The sequence below is a fragment of the Pimephales promelas genome, chromosome 24 (assembly GCF_988280905.1).
Source record: "Pimephales promelas chromosome 24, fPimPro1.hap1.1, whole genome shotgun sequence".
Taxonomy (NCBI): Eukaryota; Metazoa; Chordata; class Actinopteri; order Cypriniformes; family Leuciscidae; genus Pimephales; species Pimephales promelas.
The window spans coordinates 21,095,345-21,119,479 of record NC_142792.1 but is presented as its reverse complement, the minus strand read 5'-3'; the positions used below and the strand labels follow the sequence as shown (position 1 = coordinate 21,119,479).

Genomic DNA, 24,135 nt, shown 5'->3' with positions numbered 1-24,135 from the left:
ACGATAAAGGGTGCCATGTGCGTAGTATAGCGCCGTTTCTGCGTTCTATATGACGTTAAAGGATGAGAACGGGCTGGTATTAGGGATGTATTCGGTTTGGTAAGTAATAAGTAGGGTTGGGTATCGAGTAACGATTGGAACCGAGACTAACTTTTCGTTTTTCCCGGAATCGTTCAAAAGTTGGTTGGGTATCGATTAACGATTGGAACCGAGACTAACTTTTCGTTTTTCCCGGAATCGTTCAAAAGTTAAAATTTCAATTCCTATTTTCGATATTCACAGTCCGCCGAGCGGAAGAAAAAAACCCGCTGAACAACACCAACGAAGAAGCGTCTACCGGAAGTGTTGGCATAACCGCGCATGAGTACCTTACGTCGGCGATCCAAAGTGTGGCTTCACTTTTCTAAAAATAACAAAATCTCGGCAAAATGCAAAATTTGTGACAAAAGGAGTATTTTTACAGAAGGAGTATTTCCTTCAGAAAGACCGTTGGTTAACAAGGTTAGCTTAACTTTTTTGACCCTGCCTCTTAAAAGAATCGGAATCGAGAATCGTTAGGAACCGGAATCGAAACAAGGAATCGGAATCGTTCAAATTCAAACGATACCCAACCCTACTGATTAGTCAGAATTGGGGTGCTGCGCTACAAACACAGCCACAGTCGCACACGCCAATCCAAACGGCATCACCAATAACTCCCACACACCAATGACACGGCAAATGCCAAGTGTTAATTGAATTGCACAGTGTCTACATGTGCAGAGAGAGAAGAGCAGTGGGGTGTTCTGATTACACAATTTGACTGATTATTAGCATGCTGGTTCAGCTAACGGGTCACATATCGTTTATCCTGATGTGGCATGCGTTTTCAATTCTGTAAAATAATAGATGCTGGGAATGCTAGCTTTTTAAGTTTGTTTTTCTGTCTCTGTGGCTGAAGGCAGTTGTCCTTTTCTGAATCTGTTCTGTGTGGGGAAAACCAATATAATATATATATGGATTGAGATAACTGCCTGTATATAGTCACTGTATATATTTCTATCTATAAAACACTCATCTGCGAGTCATTTCCTCTTGTCCACCTGGTGAAGATAGAAACTTTATGAGCTGGTATTTTAACTGCTCAGAGCGCCTCCATGTGGGGTTTGCTGGTACTGAACTAGTGATGGAAAAGACAAGAGTTTAGCTTAATTATGCAAATGGGTGCATATTTTATTTTGCTAGTGTAGTTTCACTCTTATTGAACTATAGCACTGGTTTAAACATTCAACAAGTTAATCATTGGCAGGATGCATAAGATAAGAATTACCGTTAGAGGTCAGCAAACTTTAATAAAATACTGTAATGTGACGTTGATTTCTGCTCACCCAATTTAATGAACAAAATCACATGAAATATCTGGTTTCTCTCCTCAAATTTACACTCTTAACTGTAATTGTGCCATTTAAAAAAAAAAAAATTATCCTTTTTTTCTTCTTTTTGAATCAAACGCTTTTAACGGTTATTCTGCCGTAGAACTTTTACCTGTAAATATTTTAGCAGCATTTGACATTTTTCATAATATTCAGTATATATCTTGATCTTGTTTTTTTTAGAGGAACCATCATATAACAAATGCAGGAAAATGTTAAACAATGAAGGATTTATATGTGGCAATATAACAATAAACAACATTTAGCTATAAAGTTTTTACTTAGATCACTAAGACATGCTAAGACAGATTTTTGATTGACTGAAGAATCCGTTAATTCAGTGATATTTTGAACTGATTCACTTTTTTTAGTATTAAGAAGTTAACAAGACTCAATATCTTGCTTTACAAGTAGTGTTGCTTAGTAAATTCATCTTGCCTTTGAGGATTTTTTGATATTTTACTGAAAAAAAAATCAAAAAGGTCAATTATGAATGAATTTGTTTTCATCACCACACCGAGTGTCACATACTATAGACATTTTGTCAGATTTATGTCTTTAATTGCGTATAAGATCTATGACTGTGTTATGAAATGAAACGCTCTTTTCTTTTGTGTTTAAAAATATAAAAAGCTAAAAATAGGGGCTTCGGTTTACAGTTACAAAGAGTATTGAGGCTCCAGGCCAGAATCAGCTTTATAGCTTCCATGACCATCCGGGCAAAACCAGAATTGTTAGCGTTCACCTGACATTTCTATGTTGCTGCAGGGGCTGATGGGTAATTCACTGCAGGCCTGGTGTTTAATTCAGTACTTTCACAAAATACAAGCTGAATGCCGCAACTCAAGGTTACTGCCTTCTCTCTCTCTCTCTCTGCTGGGATTCAGCAATTACTAAAATCACAGCCCTGACGGAGCAAGACATTTCATTCGGACTGTTGTCATGGGAACAGGCCGCAGGCCGCCCCACCTCCTCGTGTTGGTTCGCTAGCGCACAATAGACAGAGATAAGTGACTGAGAGGGATTTTAAAGCAGTAGAGCTCAAACTCTTGTCTTGTATTCTTCTGGTTATATAACCCCCCCTGTGACAGCAGGACACAAAGTGTGGAATCTGTGCACACTGCGGCCTTGGAGCTGCAGCAAAAAAGAAGGAACCAGCTTCTTATATTTACGATACTATTACTCATTCCTGAGGGGTCAAGGGTGTTGAAAACGCCGCTAAACATTCACAGGATTCCTTAATTGAGGTTACAGCAGAGCCTCAATGTCTTACTGCTTTTAGAAAAAAAATATTATGTTAAACAAAACGCTTTTTTTTTTAAGTAGACCATTTTGGAATGTTTTACTTTCTCCGCTCAGGACAGTGTTTGGTTCTGGTTGACCGTTGACATTACAGAGCTCAAATGAGTCGTTATTCGTCTGTTTTCAGACTTGAAATGGAGTGTTTAGTGTAAATGGTAAAAAAAAAAAAAAATCCTACTTCCTGCCAATGAAATCAAATTCACAAAATAACTATATATATATTGTTGTAACAATTTATTATACATTTGAGTGGATTACAAAATTATCGGAGCTTGTTTCCACCGAAGAATATACAATAAAAGAGACTTTTTTCCTCACATTTGCAAGTGATGTTTAACCCCTTAACTGTCACCCCCCCCCCATTTTGAGAATGAGGTTAAAATGCACTATTCACACTTAAATGGTTGTAATTCAAGAATGCTTTGGAATATATACCCAAGTTTGGTCTTGTTTTAAAGAAAACACTCAGCAGAATATTGCTGAAGTGAAAACACTTCAAAAAATGAAATGTTATGAAAGTTTAAATTTACAGTAAATCAAATATACTGTACTATATATATTTTATTTTATATAAAATATATATTTTACAAAATATTTTTTACTCTAAAATTTCTATAAAATCAAAGCCATAAATCTTATCAAGTTATGTTCCAAATTTGAAGTTGATATCACAAAAATTGAAGTTCCCATGAGATTTTGTTTATGCGTAGTACCAAAAATAGCCACCGGGTGCCATTGAATTCAATTGAATTTAGTTGTATACATTCTGCCTTCACAAATTAATACATTTCTGTCACAAAATTTGGATCCTTGAGACTCTGACCTTTCTGACAATATCAATTTTGTCAAGATTAGAAAAGGTTTTGATCATAGATTATGAAATATAATGACGCCCAAAAGGGGAGGAGCCTGATAAAACAAGTACCGTTTCTATGGTAACGCAACGTTCAATTATAAAACAGTTTTCACACGATGAATTCTGAGTTTATAAGCTTTCAAATGATACCTAATTTATGATAACTACTAAAATATGCGATATAATAAAAAAGGCGATAAAAAATATTATATTTTAGAGGATAATAAATATAAATATGATCATTTTTAGAGGATAATATTATACTATTATTTTTTATTGAAAAATACTAGATTATATGTTTTATTATGAACTTTTAGCATAAAAACAGAAGTTTCAATGATTAAAAGTGGGTGCATAGACTTTTTGTGACAAAGGTCAAAACTCCTGTTATGATGCAGATTTTTTTTTGAGGTGCACTCTTGTCATAAATTCATCAATTACTCTTCCTACATAATTGTTAACACAAAACAGGGGTAGAATATCTATTTAGAAGTCTTAGACCTTTCCAACAATATATCATTTGTCATAATTAGATTAGGATTTAATAGAAATATAGTGAAGTAAATTTAGGTGTCCCGGTACCGGGACGGTGACAGTTAAGGGGTTAAGCAGTTTTTTTGTTGTTTAATTGCTGTATAATGGGCCAAATTGGTCTTAAAAAACATCTGTAGCCGTTTAAAATTAGAGGCAACCACTTGCATTTTAATCACAATCCAAACTAAGATGCTGCACATCTAGCAAAGAGCAGTTGCTTTTGATTTAAATTAGATTGCATAATTGATTGTCTGACTTTACCCGTGTGAAATTGTTACATAAGAAACACCTGCACAAAACAAAAACAGGGCTGTATGAAAACGCAAATTCACTCACTGACAGCAGATGGCGCTTATGGAAAAGAAGCGCTTACAAACACTACTTTAATATGGAGGCCATCAAAACTATTCTGACAGTCAGTTCCCTTAAGAGATACATTCATACAAACCCCACACCCAATTCAAAATTGATATTTTTATTCCCATATTTCGAGCATCGCGAAATAATCTTCCTCTCCTCTTTGCGTCTCGTGTCTGGCCTGTGTTTAACGGCTTGTTAGCAGACTTTCTAGGCTAATATTTTCACACAAATGGCATTTCGGGATATAATTACAGTGCATTTTGTGTGCAAGTCCGGATTAGAGATAAGCCAAAACTCTGGTTGGTGAGAGACCGGTGCATCTCTTCAAAAAATGTCGGGATATCTAATAAATTCTTTATCTGAAACATTAAATTACTTTCTACTCAAATCTGACCACTGCTGTTGACACCCGTGTTGAGATCCAAACTATAAACCTTTATGGTTTAACTTTTGTGATGAGTTGAATGTTTGTAACGTAAAAAAAAAGAAAGAAATTGTACGATTGAATGTTAGTTTCATATGCAGATTTGAAGTTTCCAATGATTAGTCAGAAATAAGAGATTTGTTCTGACCAATAATTGAGTTAACAAACTACCTCACTAAACCGAAAGTCATCACCTGAATCACCACCTCATGACACGTCCTACCGAAGAGCATGAGCATGTTCCAGCTTTTGAGTTCATTTACTGAAAACGACAGGATGGAAGTGAATGTTTGGCCGCATGAGCAATAGATGATGTAACTACACAGTTACAAATCTTTTTCTCATCATTCTGTCCCTCTAATGTCTGAGATGATTGCTTGGCCTGTCTCTTTACATGTTTCCTTTCTCTCTGCCAGATGTTGGGAGCTCTCACGGCGTTCCCGATAAAGGTGCCTCACATCAGCTCTCTGCAGCGACTGGCAGGACACTCACCCAGCATGCTACCTCAGGTACTGCACAACACGAAAGCAAACCAATTTACATGTACACACCACAAATTAATTCTGAATCATTTTTCTATCGGACATGTTTAAAATATTCGAAAGAAATATAAGAATAAACCGCTCAGGGACTTCTAACAGGAGCAACTGAAAGTGAGAGGTGGCCAAAATGGCTGACAGGACAGTTTGTTTTTCTGAGGTGAGAGACTTTTTATTTCGTAACAAGTTTGGAAAATAATATAACGTTGGAATAATGACACTGACAACATCTCATCTGACCGCAGATACTGAATCAGGACGACGCGTTTTTTCTCAGGCAAGCTTTCACACGCGTCTTTCAAAATAAAAGTCTTCCATCAGAAAAACAGAATTATGTCTGTTGTTGTTGTTTGTTTGACTGCACAGTCTAAGACCCACTTAAAAACGGTCTTACGAGGCACCAGTTGAGAAACTATTCATTCTTTGAAGGGATATTGATTGTTAGTAATTTATAAATTGAATTAAACTAAAAGTTAATGCACAAATCAATTGATACAAAAATGAATACACAACTCATTGTTCTCTTTAAAAATTCCTCTGTCATCAGGTTTGTATAGAGATTGATTACTCACACATTGCAGAATTGGACATATATGTGTATCAATGTGTGCATGTCACATTAAAATGTATTTATTTGTGAAAATAAGATGCAACATATGATGTATAAATGTAAATATTATGTAATGCATTTGGGTTGGATTGTGATTATTACAGTTTTGAGTGTAATAATCAGGGGCTGGAATGCAGTTGCTGGAAAGATTAGTTTTTTACTTAGAAATGCTCTCACTTCCACTTGTTCACATGGGCATACTAGGAGTGTATTTACTTGAAATATTTCCAGTGCAGAGTTATGAGTAATTGGGACATTCAATTTCAGTTGACCGTTTTTTTTTATTTTCATTTTAAGGTGTCCTTGATACATTTAAAGGGGTGATGAACTGAGAAATCTAATTTTCCTTGAGCTTTTGACATCTAAGAGGTCATCATATTATAAAAATATCCTGTAAGTTTCAGAACTGAAAACGTCCTTATTAGTCCAATAAAAGCTTTTATTGACACCAGGCTCAACAAACGACTTGTTTTTCAAAGTGGGGAACTATGACAATCACGCATAGCTAAATAACATAGATGCCTACCTCGTGATGACAACGAGCAATACAGAATATTGTGCAGTGCCTGGTTGTGCAAGACAGTCGCTGCATAAGCTTCCTCTGGATTCCAATAGGACTGCATGGATAAACTTTATTTTTAATGACGTTCCAGCTGATGAGGTAAAACATCGTCCGTCTGTTCGCTTCATTTCACTGAGGATTGTTTTGTCAACAAGACTGGATTTGCAGACCGATTAAGAGTAAAGAACGGTGCTGTGGCGTCTATATTGGATCTGACAGGAATTGTGCAACACACGGACTCTGGGTCTAATCATTCCGGTTGCTATTTTACAACATTGGATGTTTTCAAAACAATTTCCCCCAAGTGCATCGTCGGTAGGGTTGGGTATCGAGAATCGAGTATCGATTGGAACCGAGACTAACTTTTCGTTTTTCCCGGAATCGTTCAAAAGTTAAAATTTCGATTCCTAGTTTCGATATTCACAGTCCGCCGAGCGGAAGAAGAAACCGCTGAACAACACCAACGAAGAAGCGTCTACCAGAAGTGTTGGCATAACCACGCGAGTCGAACATGAGTACCTTACGTCGGTGGTCCAAAGTGTGGCTTCGCTTTTCTAAAAATAACGAAATCTCGGCAAAATGCAAAATTTGTGACAAGGAGTATTTTTACAGAAGGAGTATTTCCTTCAGAAAGGCCGTTGGTTAGCAAGGTTAGCTTAACTTTTTTGACCCTGCCTCTTAAAAGAATCGGAATCGAGAATCGTTAGGAACCGGAATCGAAACAAGGAATCGGAATCAGAATCGTTCAAAATTAAACGATACCCAACCCTAATCGTCGGGACTCATTATAATATGCAAAACTGTTATCCACTCACAGCAGTGGGCGTTTACTTCCAAGTCTTCAGTGCGAGATGCCCATAAAAACCCAGCGTTTTTCAGGTAGGCTCAAAACTTGGATACAAAATAGCCTATTACTTATTCATTTTGATGTTTTTGAAAGCAAAAACCAAGCGAACGTCATAAGTTGACCTCAGACAACAATCTAATAAAATTTAAAAAGCCAGTTCATGACCCCTTTAAGGACTGAGTAATATTAATTAACAGCATGTATTACTGTAGTCCGAAATTCTTGTTCGAAATTTTCACACGGTACAAAATAAATACGGCCTCACGTTGAAGAATCTCAGAATCTTTCGTCCGTCATAAAAAAAATTAAATCGGGTTCAATTTTTTGAGTTTTTCGCATCCGTAGCAAGCATTTAAAGGGGTGTTTTGACAATTCAGAGCCACCGAATGATGAATACGAAAAAACGCATACAAAAATGTTGGACTCGGTGTGGAAGGAGCTTTATCCTAAACTCTGCAAGACTGTGGCCCCCCAGGAACTAAATTTGGCATCCCTGGTTTCATCTGAACCACCTTGAAACTATGCGAACATTACCCAAAACTAGAATTGAAAGATTGAACGATTTCATTTAAGAGATGAACATATATTTTAAGCCAAAGCCAAGAACCATCTGCTGCTGGTGTCCGCTCAGGGGACTAAGCTTTGTGCTCTGTGTTTCTTTAGGTTAGGCCAAAGACCCTCATTCCAGACAGCCTTCCCCACAGCCCATGCCGAGAGCAGCAGTCCAGTCAAATGCTGGTCGTGCCGCAGAGCATGTCTGTGGTCAGCCCAAAAAGCCAAGGCGCATCTTTGCCAACTGCCAACAGCACCTTCAGTCACGAGCGACTGTCCAGCGGGCAGGAACAGAGTTCCTCATCGCCCTCGTGTGTGCCGAGTGTGTCCACGGCGTCCGCCAGCCCAGGGGTGGCGTATGCCATCATCTCTGCAGCCTCGCCGGCCGCCCATGGGGTGTCAGGAATGACTGAGGCCATCAAAGTGCAACCGTTGATTTTCAGCCCAGACAGCAAGGTCTGAAGATCCCTAATAATGCTCAGCTTTGAACTTCCATGATTCCACAAATTATAAATGTAGATGCCCAGAATACTGTTTAGTTGATTTGTCTAAGAGGTTTAATGTGTGTCTGCAGGTTATTATTATTCAGCCACAGATTCCCAGCTACTGCAAGAGTTCTCCAGATTCACAAAATGACAGTCCTGTGAAGGAGCCAAGCCCAGACCCCTCGACCCCAGCCAAAAAGCTGGAGGATCCAGAGGTATACACACAACTTGTCTTGACTGTTATCACGAAGTCTGGTCCACATTACAAGTAATTCTTGAGAAGAGATTGACCTGATCGGCATGGGAAATAACCAGTTACATCAAAATTGTAGTATTCCAGACCAAATTGTTGGAGTCCAAAACCATATTTTCTATGACTAATTGAGATCTGGTTGTTTGAGTCAGTGTCCAGGCTGTCCAAATTCTCCTGAAAGTGGGGTGTTGGTCTCGATCTTGAGTCAGAGTTTGGTTTTGTCTGAACTTGAGTGTAACAACACTGAAATAGATGCCATTCATTTACAAAACTGCTAATCCTATGAGTACATTTGAGTATATCTTGTTACTAATGCCTCAAGCAAATCTCTCCCTTGAATTCAAGATATGCTATTATCCCCAAAAACTTCTGTACAATTGACTGGTTCTCAAAAAACGGTCATTGTAGAATTTTGATACATTGTAAAGTTGCAGGTGGCCAATCAGATTAGATTTTGCCCCTGACTCAACTTTAAAAAGCTAATAATTAAAATGTATAGCAGCAATCTGAAGCACTACAACAATATGGACAATTAGGCTAAACCTGACCCCCCATCGCTATTTTTGTCCTCCAGTCTCAGTCTTCTCATATTATGAGAAAGGAAGACTAGTTTGTCCACATTGTCAGAGAGAAGTGAGCTCTTTGTCTTGAGACACAGAGGACAGTGAAGCTGGCCTTTGAGAAGATGCACTATCCCAGCAAACACAGAACATTCCCCTAACGTTCCCATATGGTTCCCATTTGGTTATTTTTTTGGGAACCAAACAAGAATGTTCTAGGAAAGATCTCTGTAGGTTACTTTTAGGTTTAATTTGATAAGCTAAGGAGAATGTTTTGAGAATGTTCCCTGTTGGTACTGTATAACCTAAAGGGAAGGTTCCCATAAAGTTTCCAGAACGTTCCCCTAACCTTAAGGGAACGTTCTAGTTATGTTAAGAAAACTTTCCTGGATCACCAATAGGGAACGTTCTTGGAAACCAAAAACTAACATTCTCAGAACGTAAAATTGTTAGCTGGGATGATGGCATAGACGTGGAAGTTAAAGTTTTTCATGTTGTTTCCATATCTATGTGGTGTTTTTAATTTTTTTTAGACAAATTATGTGTAAATTCATGTCAACAACATTGCTGAGCATTTTCTCTCTAAAACTGCAGTGAAAAAAAGTCTCAAAAACACGACGATGTTTCTTGCATCACAAACTACCTTGTAAACTATCCCGCCACATGGGGGCTTTTACCATATCGAAGTAGGGGAATCTCAAGAGTATATATATATTTTTGACTAATCAACTAATTAAAATGTAGTCTCTTCTCGTTGATTAACGTTTAGCCGACTATTGGAGGGCAGCCTTAGTTCCCTTTCGAAGGGATCTCAACAATACGTCGATTGACGCTATGGGGAGACGTATTGTCTCGTTCCCTGTTCTCAGGGAACATAGGTTACAGTCGTAACCTGAGACAATTTGGGTGCAGAATGAATCAGACAGTCAGTGAAAGAACTGTTGCCAGTGTTCAGCCATGTTGTCAAGTGAAACTAGTCCAGAAGGGAAAGAATAAAGTTAACATGGAACATTGAATCCTGTTTAATGAATTAACTTAATTAACCTTTCTGTCCTACAGAAAATTGCCTTCATGGTCGGGCTAGGCCTGGTCACTACAGAACACTTGGAGGGTGAGTAATGTGTAAAATCTGTAAAATGGAGGTAAATATCAATAAAATCATCAATAGACTGACATTTTGATGTTAAAATGTATTTTATTGTTAAGGACATTTTGTGGTGCTGTCTGATTAAGTAAAAATATTTTTATTGATGGGTAATTGTTTTGATGTGAGTTATCTTGGAGAGTTAATTGGAAAAAAAAATCATGTCGGGGAAATTCATATTGGGGACAAAAAAAAACCACAATCAGTCAATATTAGTGGTGTGTGTTCATCTGCTGCATGACTGTGTTTGAATTGGTTTGAAATACATTCCAGTTCAATTTCCTCCAAATAACCTCCCAGATAGCAAACTGACATTGAATCAACGTGGAAATATGACATCGAAACAACGTTGATCTGACATTGTTTTGCTCATCGAATTAACGTTGAACCAACGTCAGACGCGTCATTCTTTCAAAACTAACGGAAAATCAACTTGAAATCAACGCGTTGTTTCAACGTTATGAAAGCAAACCAATTTTCGATTTTCATTTAGCTTTGAAGAATGCCGCGTCTGACGTTGGTTCAACGTTAATTCGATGAGCAAAATCAACGTTGTTTCAATGTCATGAGAGACGTCGTTTCCACGTTGATTCAATGTCAGTTTGCTGTCTGGGCTTCATATTCATATTTGAAACAAGCCAATTATTCTTAATTCTGCTCAACTCTGAATGAAACAGTGAAACACAGAAGCAAACGGAATCTGAGATGTTGGGGTGTAAAGATTCATCATAGACGTGTTTTAATTTCCAGAGATCCAGAGTAAACGGCAGGAAAGGAAAAGGAGAAGCACAGCTAACCCTGCATACAGCGGACTGTTTGAACCAGAGGTCAGTCTGCCAGTCCAAACTCCTTTAAACAATCACTTCATTTCAGGACTATTCGTTTGTAAAACATCTTGTGTCTTGCTTTTCAGCGCAAACGACTCGCTTCGAATTACCTGAACAGTGGCATGTTTCTGTCGGCAAGAGGTAAAATAGATCTCTGCTTCTGTCAAAAATTAGCTGAAAAAATAACGCATGGGAAACAGAAACATGTTTGAACAGATTCACCAAGTGCTCACGTTTTAATTCGTTGTTTAACCAGTTGTTAAACCAAACACTCACTGCTTTAACTTGCTAAGCACGTGTCAGCACCGCTGTTAAACTGGAGTAACCCTAATAACACAGTCTTGTCAGTGTGACGCTACTAACCTGCTGTTTGCTTTCACATGCTAGACTCTGAGGAGCTTTGCTGGAAGGTACGTCTATACTCTAACATCACTTTGTGTGTGTGTGAATCTCATGCGGCAAGAAAAGATATAGTTTTGATGTTCTTGACATGGTTTATATACACTCACCTAAAGGATTATTAGGAACACCTGTTCACTTTCTCATTAATGCAATTATCTAATCAACCAATCACATGGCAGTTGCTTCTATGCATTTAGGGGTGTGGTCCTGGTCAGGACAATCTCCTGAACTCCAAACTGAATGTCAGAATGGGAAAGAGGTGATTTAAGCAACTTTGAGCGTGGCATGGTTGTAGGTGCCAGAGTATTTCACAATCTCCTCAGTTACTGGGATTTTCACGCACAACCATTTCTAGGGTTTACAAAGAATGGTGTGAAAAGGGAAAAACATCCAGTATGTGAAAGTTCTGAGGGTAAAAATGCCTTGTTGAAGCTAGAGGTCAGAGGAGAACGGGCCGACTGATTCAAGCTGATAGAAGAGCAACTTTGACTGAAATAACCACTCGTTACAACCGAGATATGCAGCAAAGCATTTGTAAAGCCACAACACGCACAACCTTGAGGCGGATGGGCTACAACAGCAGAAGACCCCACCGGGTATCACTCATCTCCACTACAAATTGGAAAAAGAGGCTACAATTTGCAAGAGCTCATCAAAATTGGACAGTTGAAGACTGGAAAAATGTTGCCTGGTCTGATGAGTCTCGATTTCGGTTGAGACATTCAGATGGTAGAGTCAGAATTTGGCGTAAACAGAATGAGAACATGGATCCATCATGCCTTGTTCCCTCTGTGCAGGCTGGTGGTGGTGGTGTAATGGTGTAGGGGATGTTTTCTTGGCACACTTCAGGCCCCTTAGTGCCAATTGGCATCGTTTAAATGCCACGGCCTACCTGAGCATTGCTTCTGACCATGTCCATCCCTTTATGGATACCATGTGTCCATCCTCTGATGTCTACTTCCACTGAGATAATGCACCATGTCACAAAGCTCGAATCATTTCAAATTGGTTTCTTGAACATGACAATGAGTTGACCGTACTAAAATGGCCCCCATAGTCACCAGATCTCAACCCAATAGAGCATCTTTGGGATGTGGTGGAACGGGAGCTTCGTGCCCTGGATGGCCAACATTTCTAAAGATTGCTTTCAGCACCTTGTTGAATCAATAGCACGTAGAATTAAGGCAGTTCTGAAGGAACACAGTATTAGTATGGTGTTCCTAATAATCCTTTAGGTGAGTGTATACAAAAATGACCAAAATATATTAGGAGAACTTTCATCATTTGGGTTGTGTTTACACTGCAAGTCTAAATGTACAGATCTGAGGTTTTTATTTTTGACCATTCACATTCACTTTAGACACGACTGGTTTCCGATATCTGTGTTTACATTCATCCCTGCCCAAAATAATTCTGTTGGTGATCACTTTAAGATGGTTGACCTTCAGGTTTTTGAATCGGATAGTTTGCTGGTTTTGTGTGCAACATCTGTGTCAGATCAGATGTGTGTAAAAAATCGCAATGTAAACGCAGCCTTTCTGTCCATACAACACCTGTATGAATTTTTACTTTTTTTTTGTTTGTTTTTTTTGTGGAAAACACACAAACGGGTTCTTTATGCTTTAAATACAACTGAGGAAAATTGCAATATTCAGTTCCCGGGATGAAGTGCAAATCTCCCCCCAAAACAATACAAGTAATTAAGTAAAATGACCATTACATTCCATTTAATACTATAAAGACAATCCAATAAAGTCTTTGCTTACGTACTTTATTACGTTTCTATTTAAGTACTTTACTTTGATTTTGTTTCAGACATTTTTTGTTTTTTTAACATAATTTGCTTTTTATTCACGTCAGGCATATTGTGTTAATAACTTTCATTTGACACGTTAATGCATTGCCATGGAAAAGGTAACATGATAATAATGGACTCATGCAGAGGGCTTAGTTTGAATATTTTCAACTTTCCTTTTTTAAAGTTTAACATGTTTCGCTTGTGAAAGGGTTAATAGTTACTTGTTCAAATAAAATGGACATCTTAAAAATTCCTGACAACTTGTTGTGTGGCGTGTTTCTGTAAATGTGTGTGTCGCAGGAGGAGCTGCAGCATGATGATCACTGTGCAGTGTGTAAACAGGAAGGAGATCTTCAGCCGTGCCACACCTGTACCCGCGCCTACCACCCCGACTGCCTCAACCCACCTCTCAAAACTGCCACCCGGGGCATCTGGATGTGCCCTAAGTGCCAGAAGAAAGTAATTATTTACTTTCTACAATCGAAATTGTATCAAAGCAGATTTAGAGTAATAACAGGAAAATAATGCATTTCGGGTGTTGTTCAGTTCGGTGGTGTGTTCGTATTGTAGTCTTGTCCCAGACAGCAAACTGACAGTAGCCATGTTTCCATCGACACGTTTTTATCCGAATTAAGTGATATCGAATGAAAAATGTCTTATGGAAACAGTAAAATTCGATGAAATTTCATGAAAATCGACTCAAATGAAATACGTTCGGTCTCATCGGATTTTCTCTTGATCGATATACGGCTAATGCGATAAAAGCTGATGGAAACGTTATTTGCCGAATAAATAATGAATTGCGATTAAGTTTTATGCCCTTTTATGGTTGCAACACGTCAGAAGACGAGTTCATTTCCGGCCAGTCTGTTTGCGCACACATGGCGGATGTCAACAAAGACAGATGTAAGTGGACAAAGCAAAAAGATGCTTCAACCAAAGGGTTTCCGTAAACCACGATCTCCCAGAACTGATGGAGCGCTGTCGTTCCCACACCACAGTCACCTCCGCTGTCGTCGGGCATACGTGCATCGTCATCATCATAGCAATGTTTATAGCGTCGCTGTTTTCTTATGTTAGTTTTGCTTGTTTTTACGTGGCTTGGTTGAATTGTAATGTAGAATGTGGTCTGTTATTTCTAGTTAACAGACTGCGGCGCTGCTAGAATAACACACCGTTGCCATGGACGCAGTTCAGAGACGGAACAGACTATTTTCTTTAGCAGAAGCAATACTCGTTTTTAAATCAATAAACTCGTTTTTAAGTCAATATTTTGTGTCAAATTATTGACTTATTTATTTATTTGGTTGATTTATATGTAGGCTAATAAGCAGGATAATATATAGCGAGGCGGTTGTTATAGCGAATACAACCAACAACCGCCTCGCATACATTATCCCATTCATATGTCGCAATCAGCTGGCACATAAGCATTATTAGCCTTCAACTTGTGAAATATTGATCATTTTTGGTAGATGGCGCGATCCGTTTTGTCTAACAAAACTTTGTTCGCAAAAGTTTGCTTGAATGTTGTTCGATTCAGTGCGAAAATAAATGGAAACACCTTAAAATGTCTCAAATCAATTCGATATACCAATTTGATCGCAAAACAGCATGTGACGTCATTACGTACAGGTTTTTATTCGCTTTAAAGCCATTGGATGGAAACACACTTTCACCAGCTTTATCCGCATGAGTTTTTTAACCGAATTTCAGATAATTCGATTGACAAGTGGATGGAAACATGGCTATAGAATCAACGTGGAAACGACGTCTCTCATGACATTGAAACAACGTTGATTTTGCTCATCGAATTAACGTTGAACCAACGTCAGACGCGGCATTCTTCAAAGCTAAATGAAAATCGAAAATTGGTTTGCTTTCATAACGTTGAAACAACGCGTTGATTTCAAGTTGATTTTCCGTTAGTTTTGAAAGAATGACGCGTCTGACGTTGGTTCAACGTTAATTCGATGAGCAAAACAATGTCAGATCAACGTTGTTTCGATGTCATATTTCCACGTTGATTCAATGTCAGTTTGCTATCTGGGGTGTGGTTATCAAAGTAAATAGATTTCTGTTTTAAGGACATTTAGATATTTTTACTAGAAGATTGTTTGACCTAATAAGACACTGACAATCCGCTCATATTCTCTGTTCTGTTTTCATTTGAAGGTTTTGAACAAAGAGAACTTGTCTTGGCCACAGAACTTCATCCAGTCGTATGTTACACATAAAACAGGTGAGCTGTCCAAAACATGTAAATCACTTTCTGTTCTCAGTGATGATGATGATGGTGATGATGATGTGTGTGTTTGTGCAGTGAGAGAGGAGGAACGCAGGAAGCTAATGAGGAGAAACACTGAGCTGAAACTTGAGTGTGAACATCTGAGCGAAGAGGACCAGAGACTCTGCAGTTCTTTGTCTGTAAGTAACTGAGCTAAATGGGGCTGGGTTGCCATGTAGAGAACACAGTTTTAATCGATCTTCACTTTAACGATCCCAATTGTGTTTCAACTGCAAAACACGTCTGGTCAATAAAATAACAATCGATATCGCTTCTAAATGAGTGCTTTTGTGAATCAAAATCGATTCAAATCATGAAATCTGTATCAATACCCAGCCCTGGTGCTAAACGTAACATGAGTATGTGACGTTGTACTGGTTTAGTTTTTTTTTTTTTAAAATTGGCATGCTCTACTAGTTTTGTTTAGCGTAAATGTGTGTATTCATGTTGCTGTCACCCTAAATGTGCTAAGTATCTTGGTCTTTTTCAAAACATCGTTTCTTTTTGTAAAAAAGTACAAGATTTGCAAGATAATAAACATTCTATCAGGTAAGAAATAATACATTTACAATACCTGTGTTTTTGTGATTTAAATATGATATACCTTTAGAAATGTAACGGGGTTGAAATGAACAGTCTTGACAACTACAGTGTGCTTCTTAGAAAAATAAATTGATCAAGAATCAGTTGCATCGTTATGGTAACAGGGTTGAATTTTTTTAAGAGAAGAGACGAAGACTGCGTCTGAAGTCTATGATAGGTACTACAGTACATTTGATTCGAAACTTACTTTAAATTAAAATTCGGACGTACTACATCCACCATGTTGTCATTATCATGTGACCTACGTCGTCAGTTACGTTGCTTCAGACGTACACTTCAGAATATCGCCGGAAGTAGTAGTATGTCAGCCAGGTACTTTTCGCATACTGTTTATGAATACTATAAATTCCCAAATTGCAAATGCCGTCTGGCCCAGTTGTGGCCATAGACTGTAAAAAAAAGATGGACGACGCCCCTTCGCTCTTTTCCATCAGAGAGAACTGAAGCCGCCAAATGTCCCGATATGGCGCTGACATCTTGGAACTTTCGGGACCAGACATGCGCAGTCGTGAGCAGGAAGTAAAGCCGCGAAATCAAGGCCGCGCCCTCATTCTCGCTGAATCAAACGCAAAATGACAGAAACCATCTTGGATAAAGGATATGTGAAGTGTAATTTAATTGTTTAGTTGGTCTCACGTCCCGTTGAATAACATGGGGAGGCGGGGTTTATAACCTATACTAGGACTGGCCACCAGGGGGCGACACATATGGCTCAGTTCTGGCAGTGGAAAAGGTCCCATGGGCCACACACGGCAAGCCACAACTCACACTAAGGGCCAATCCCAATTCTACCCCTTACCCCTTCCCTTTCCCCTAGCCCTACCCCTTCGCCTTCCCCTTGACCCTTGAAACAGAGTGGCAATGCGTAGGGGTGAAAATATTCCCCTAAGAAATGGGACACCACTACGCCTCCGTTAAACGTCATCATAAGTCGTCGCTAGCGCCTACGTCACAGGAGATGCGCCGATGTTTATCACAACTTCCAAGAACCCGTCGACAGCTGCAGTTATCTCAGTCGCGTGGGTTACAGCTATTTTCTTGCATCTTGTGAAGTTCGCAGGAGACGACGAAAATATGTTGCGGGACTATCACTAGCAAACTACAGTAATTTTAGCGATTTTTTTACAAATGTTTCTGTGAAGAAACTGACCGTAAATATGAACACAATATTGAATGTAACATAAAGCAAATCATTATTTGTCGTTATAATACTTATTAAAGACACAAATACTTAAATGTATGTGTCTCCTTTGTCGCTTGGGCAGCCAGCCTGGGTTAGCAGTGACACTTCTCATACCCCTTCGTTTGAAGTGTGCTCCCGAAAAATCTTCGTTTGAAGGGCTATCTGGCCCTTCCCCCTAGCCCTCCCCCTCCAACCAAAAGAGAATTGGGACAGCCCTACCCCTTCACGTGGACGCGCAAAACGGAGGGGAAGGGGTAAGGGGTAGAATTGGGATTGGCCCTAAAACCTACTTGTGTGCGTGGACCAGATATGGCCACTGCCAAAACTGAGCCATATACGCCATAGTTGGCCCAGATGAGGCCCGGATGGGTATAGTAGGCTTATGGAAGTAGGCGAATTTGAGTAGTTCTTTTCCCAAAAGGACGATGTCATCATTTTGACAGTTTTACTAATTTTTGGAATGTATTTTTGACTTTTATTAGGGCAAAATATGGTAACAGGGTTGATGCATACCTGAAGCAACTCAAAAAAGATGAACATAGAATAACAGCAAATTATCAGATTAAAAGTTAGCCATTTCTGTATGACTAGCATCACCAAAGAGAATGACAGAAAAAAAAAAAAAACCAAAACACACGCCATTGGTTGAAGCGGTGTTGCTGTGTCAACTAAGTGAATGATTTGAATGTTGTGCTCAACAGAAATGCATTGAGCAGAAGGAGCGTCTCCTGGGTCAGCAGCAGGAGACTCAGGCATCCCTGGAGCGTCTCAAGACTCTGATTCGACTCATTCAGCGCGACCAGATGATTCAAGTGACTATGACGGCCACCACCACCACCGGAGCATCGCTGCTCTCGCTGCCGTGGATCAAAGCCGCGGACAGCAGCACCAGCACCACAGCGCCCACTACTGGCCCCTCCGCAGGACTGCACAAAAGCGTGCTTCAGCCGCAAGGAAACAACTGACCACACAAACACAAGATCTACGACCGATGTGCATTTTTCTTCTGGTAATGTCTTACCAAAAAAATAATGGGAAAATGTAAAAAAAAAAAAGAAATAAGCGTCACTCGATTCATAAGTATTTTTTAAAGCCAACCACACACAGTGCTCACAAGATTTTTTTTTTTTTTACCCACTGTTTTTTAATGTATAATTTTTCTTGGCCTTAATGTATTTATGACTAGATTACAATGCTGTTGCAAATATATGAAAATAAGTATTCTACATAGAAACATTTCTTATGATGCTTTGCGTTTCTTTTTTACTGGGGTTTGGTGTGTGCGTTTCGGGGGTGGGGGGGTAATCGTTCACATTTGGTTACTGAGATGGTTAGCATAGTTATAGTTGAAGACAAGCGACATATGAAACGGAGAGCACTGTACGTTGATATATCCGAATAGATGCTCGTTTGCATTTTCCGAAAGAACAAAGTTTGCCATAATAATTCAGGTTAAAGCGAGACAGGGAAATGTTTTCATTTTGTTCATTTTGTGTGTATTTGCGAACGTACAAACGTAAAAAAAACCAACGACGACAACAAAAAATAATTTTTCAGTATTAATAGAGATAAAAGAACAAAGTATTTAAGATAACAACAGAATTTAGCCTTTTTAGTGATGAATTTAGTATTTTTCATGCTGATGCCTGTTAATGATTTCAAACTAGTATTGGAGAGAGGGATCGTTGTACATATATGATTTTTTTTATTTTATTTCGGCTGTCCCGACAACAGAAACGAAAAAGGCCATTTGAGTTCTTTGAGTGCCTGATCCCGGAATCCAAAAACGTTTATTTTGTCTCCCCGCCGTATAAAATATGCCAAAAACCCTGAGTGTTTTTGTACCGTTAACTGTATAACGTTTCCATCTCATCTTGCTCTCGTCCGTTTTTATTTTTAAGTGTTGAATCACGTTTTTATTTACTTATCTCACGTCACTCCAAGGATACCACCAAGTTGCATTATTAATATTATTTTAAACTGTTAGTGAACACTGCCTGATGAATGAAAATAAAGAATTCATATCTAAAACACTCAATGGGGGGAAATCGTTTAAATGATACTTTTTTTTTTTTCTTCTGAGGGAAAGTTTAGCATGTTCGTCTGAATGGTTTGTCTTCCTGCGTGGGTCGAAAACGGACGCCACATCTTTGATGAAGTTACATTAACACAACGCAAAAGAGCGCAAATAAACATTTGCACACATTTAACGATCATTCTCAACAAAGGAGATCGCAGTGGTGGATTTATTTAGTGTTAAATAATGGATAACACCATCTGTGTGTACATTTAAGGGCTATTTAACCACAGTCAGAATCATTTCCCCCCTTCAGTTTGAAAGGAATATGCAGCTGAATTATTGTTACACTTGGTAGTGCGTGTCTTTTGTGTAGCATTTCTATGAAGTCTGGATATGTATTGCAATATTGTGTTGTAACACTAGTTCAGTTTTTTATATGTTAACATATGCTTTTGCATAAACGTTTATGATCTTAGAACTCACAGCATTTATTAATCTTTGCTATTTATGTAATTTATAAATGTGTATGATTGTTCTTTGTTAGTTCCTACAATCTGGAATAAAACAAATTAGTTAACTTAACTATAGCTTTTATATTTTTTTGCTGCAATTATAGGTTAAAGAAAAAACTTTTGCTGATCATTTACTCACCCCCATGTCATCCAAGATGTTCATGTCTTTCTTTCCTCAGTCGAAAAGAAATTAAGGTTTTTGATGAAAACATTCCAGGATTTTTCACCATATAATGGACTTTAATGGGAACCAAACGGTTCAAGGTCCAAAAGACACTTTCAGTGCAAACTGCAAACTGTTCAAAGGGCTTTAAACGATTCCAGACGATGAATAAGGGTCTTATCAAGCGAAACGATCGCTCATTAAAAAAATAAATAACAAAGATTAGGTTTTATAAGCTCAAACACTCGCCTTGCTCTGTTCTGTGACGCACTCTCCTATTCGAACTCATTCGTCAAAATGAACGAATCTTTTTCCGAGTCATTCGGTTCATTCAACGAACAAAACGGACGAATTGACTCGGAAAAAGATTTGTTCATTTTGATGAACGAGTTCGAATAGGACCGTAACGAACCATTTGAGCTTATAAAACGTAAACTTTGTTTTGTTTTTTTAAATGAGCGATCGTTTTGGACCTTGAACCGTTTGGTTCCATCAAAATGTGTTCATCAAAAACCTTAATTTCTTTTCGACTGAAGAAAGAATGACGTGGACATCTTGGATGACATGGGGGTGAGGAAATTATCAGCAAAAGTTTTTTTCAAAAGTGAACTACTCCTTTAAATCAAGTAGAGATTAAATTCAACCTAATGTTGTACAAATTTTCATTGTTAATTCATGTAACCTAATGTTAAAATGTACAGCTTTACTGTAAAGCGTTACTTATACATTATAAAAGCTTTTTTGCCAAATTATTTCCTAATACTTATAAATGGTTACACGTACAAGGCATTAAAACAAGATCAACACGTTAAAGTATAACCATAAATGGATATGTATTGTACATATACAGACATCATAAAAAGTGCTGTTTGTTTTTGTTTTCTTGGCGAACTTTAAATCTCATCCCACAGAGTGTCTCATTCAGGTCCTGTATTGTCATATTCAGAATGTAATGGAATGCATATCATCTGTTGGATTGTTTCGCAGCAGAGTACAGACTGCAGACCTAATTATTTTCTTAACAAGCTTCTTTTTTGTTTTCCAGTAAAATAGGTACATTTACTTGTTTTCAGAGAATTTTTTTTTGGTCTTGCTCTACAGCTGTTTATAAGTTTTTTTATTGGAAAACAAGACAACGCTGATTGAGAAAATGAGTGGGATTTGATGTTATCAGCCCTTTTTTAGGAATACATGAATTGTTTAAATGAAACTATATCAGTGCTCTGTTCTTCATATCACTTCCATCTACATTGCGACACGTCCCTGATTTCTGTTGACCCGTTGTGGCCCGTGTTCCTCAGATATCTTCAGATATCCTCTCCGGGAGAAACTGTGCAGTGCTTATACAGATCTATTTTACTACACTCAACACTGCGTTGAACAAAAAAACAAATTATATTCTTTTATCAAGGAACAAACGAGGGAAGACAAAAAAAAAATGACAATTTTTTTTTTTGAATTGTTTGCTAATTATGCATTTTGACTTGGCTTGCAAAATGTGACGTGTCCTTTTGCGATGGAGAAGGAAGCAAAGCGAAGGAGATAAGACAACACAGAGGTGTTTAGCTAGATGTCTTTGGACTGTGTTTTTCTTTGTCATTTTGAAGGGGACTGTCCAGTGGATAGTACAAATAGAAGAGTGTTTGTCTTACATATGCCAATGTAGTTTTTACATCATCTAATGATCTATTAAAGTTGATTGATGGAAGTTCATCAATTGTAAGAGTTGTCTTGCTCTTTTGTGCTTTGGAGAATTATGAAAAAAATGATACATGGTATCAATATTGGTACAATATTAAATGTGTGTTAAGGATTATTACAGAGGTTAAAGGAGTTCACTTTTAACCCCTTAACTGTCACCCCCCCCCCTTTTTGAGAGTGGGGGTTAAAATGCACTATTTAAACTTAAATGGTTGTAATTTAAGAATGCTTTGGAATATACCCAAGTTTGGTCTTGTTTTAAAGGAAACACTCAGCAGAATATTGCTGGAGTGAAAACACTTTAAAAAATTAAAGTATGTAAAAGTTATGGAAGTTTAAATTCACAGTAAATCAAATATACTGTATTATAATTTTTTTATTTTATATAAAATATATATTTTACAAAATATTTTTTACTATAAAATTACTATAAAATCAAAGCCATAAATCTAACCAAGTTATGTTCCAAATTTGAAGTTGATATCACAAAAAAGTTCCCATGAGATGTTGTTTAGGCGTAGTACCAAAAATAGCCACCGGGTGCCATTGAATTCCATTGAATTTAGCAGCATATATTCTGCCTGAACAAATTAATACATTTCTGTCCAAATATCAATTTTGTCACAAAATTTGGAACTTTGACAAGTGTTTTGTCAAGATTAGAAAAGGTTTTGATAATAAATTATGAAATATAATGATGCACAAAAGGGGAGGAGCCTGATAAAATAAGTACGGTTTCTATGGTAACGCAATGTTCAACTATAAAACGGTGTTCACAGGATAAATTCTGAGTTTATAAGCTTTCAAATGATACCTAATTTATGATAACTACTAAAATATGTGATATAATAAAAAAGGCGATAAAAAAAATATTATATTTTAGAGGATAATCTATTATAATTTTTAGAGGATAATATTATATTATATATTTGTATTTTTATTGAAAAATACTAGATTATGTTTTATTATGAACTTTTAGCATAAAAAACAGAAGTTTCAATGATTAAAAGTGGGTGCATGTGACAAAGGTCAAAAGTGGGTGTGACAAAGGTCAGACCTGCTGTTATGATGCAGATTTTTTGAGGTGCACTCTTGTCATAAATTCATCAATTACTCTTCCTACATAATTTGTAACACAAAACAGGGGTAGAATATCTATTTAGAAGTCTTAGACCTTTCCAACAATATATAATTTGTCATAATTAGATTAAGATTTAATAGAAATATAGTGAAGTAAAGTTAGGCGTCCCGATACCGGCACGGTGACAGTTAAGGGGTTAAAAAAACACTGCTTTTGCTGAGAATTTACTCACCCCCATGTCATCCAAGATATCCATGTCATTCTTTTTGCAGTCAAAAGGACATTAATGGACTTCAATGGGAACCAAACGGTTCAAGGGCGATCACTCATTTAAAAAAAAAAAAACATTTTATAAGCTCAAATGGTCGCTGTGTTCTGTGATGCGCGTTCGTGACTCTCTCATTCGAACTCGTTCATCAAAATGAACGAATCTTTTCCCGAGTCAACGCGTTCATTTCGTTTATTGAATGAACCAAATGACACGAAAAAAGATTTGTTCATTTTGATAGACGAGTTCAAACAGGAGTCACCAACGCGCATCACAGAACAGAGCGACCATTTGAGCTTATAAAACGTTTTTTTTTTTTTTAAATGAGTGATCGTTTCACTTGATAAGACCCTTATTCATTGTCTGGAGTCGTTTAAAACCCTTTGAACAATTTGCAGTTTGCACTGAAACTGTCTTTTGGACCTTGAAACGTTTGGTTCCCATTGAAGTCCATTATATGGAGAAAAATCCTGGAATGTTTTCATCAAAAACCTTAATTTCTTTTCGACTGAAGAAAGAAAGACATGGACATCTTGGATGACATGGGGGTGAGTAAATTATCAGCAAAAGTTTTTTTTAAAAGTGAACTACTCCTTTAAGATGTTAACACTTTATTTCGATGGTCAGCTTTACACGTTATACTCCCTATAAGAAGGCCTAACTTTGCAACAACATAAGCTATCGGTCATGAGAGTATTAGTAGACTGTTTGCTTAACATCTGCTAACACTTTATTTTGATGCTCCTCCAACAGACAATCTATAGCCTGGTTAAAACCATGGAGATATGGTCTGGCAAAGCGTCATAGACAAATCATTTCCAGAGGGGCGTCACCAGCGGACGTCGCGGGT

At 37.8% G+C, this 24,135-nt stretch overlaps 1 protein-coding gene across 2 annotated transcripts in view; it reads left to right on the top strand.

Moving 5' to 3' along the window:
- The window catches only part of phf21b (PHD finger protein 21B), a 61,701-nt gene extending 39,753 nt beyond the window's left edge, over window positions 1–21,948 (top strand). For both annotated transcript variants that reach the window (XM_089126745.1, XM_039650679.2), the window contains exons 3-13: window positions 5,305–5,397; window positions 8,110–8,454; window positions 8,573–8,698; window positions 10,356–10,407; window positions 11,191–11,267; window positions 11,354–11,408; window positions 11,655–11,677; window positions 13,768–13,926; window positions 15,643–15,709; window positions 15,791–15,894; window positions 18,242–21,948. In XM_089126745.1, coding sequence (XP_088982871.1) covers window positions 5,305–5,397; window positions 8,110–8,454; window positions 8,573–8,698; window positions 10,356–10,407; window positions 11,191–11,267; window positions 11,354–11,408; window positions 11,655–11,677; window positions 13,768–13,926; window positions 15,643–15,709; window positions 15,791–15,894; window positions 18,242–18,505 — 1,365 coding nt within the window. In that variant the 3' untranslated portion in view covers window positions 18,506–21,948. The remainder of the gene's footprint in view (window positions 1–5,304; window positions 5,398–8,109; window positions 8,455–8,572; window positions 8,699–10,355; window positions 10,408–11,190; window positions 11,268–11,353; window positions 11,409–11,654; window positions 11,678–13,767; window positions 13,927–15,642; window positions 15,710–15,790; window positions 15,895–18,241) is intronic.
- Window positions 21,949–24,135: the final 2,187 nt, after the last annotated feature.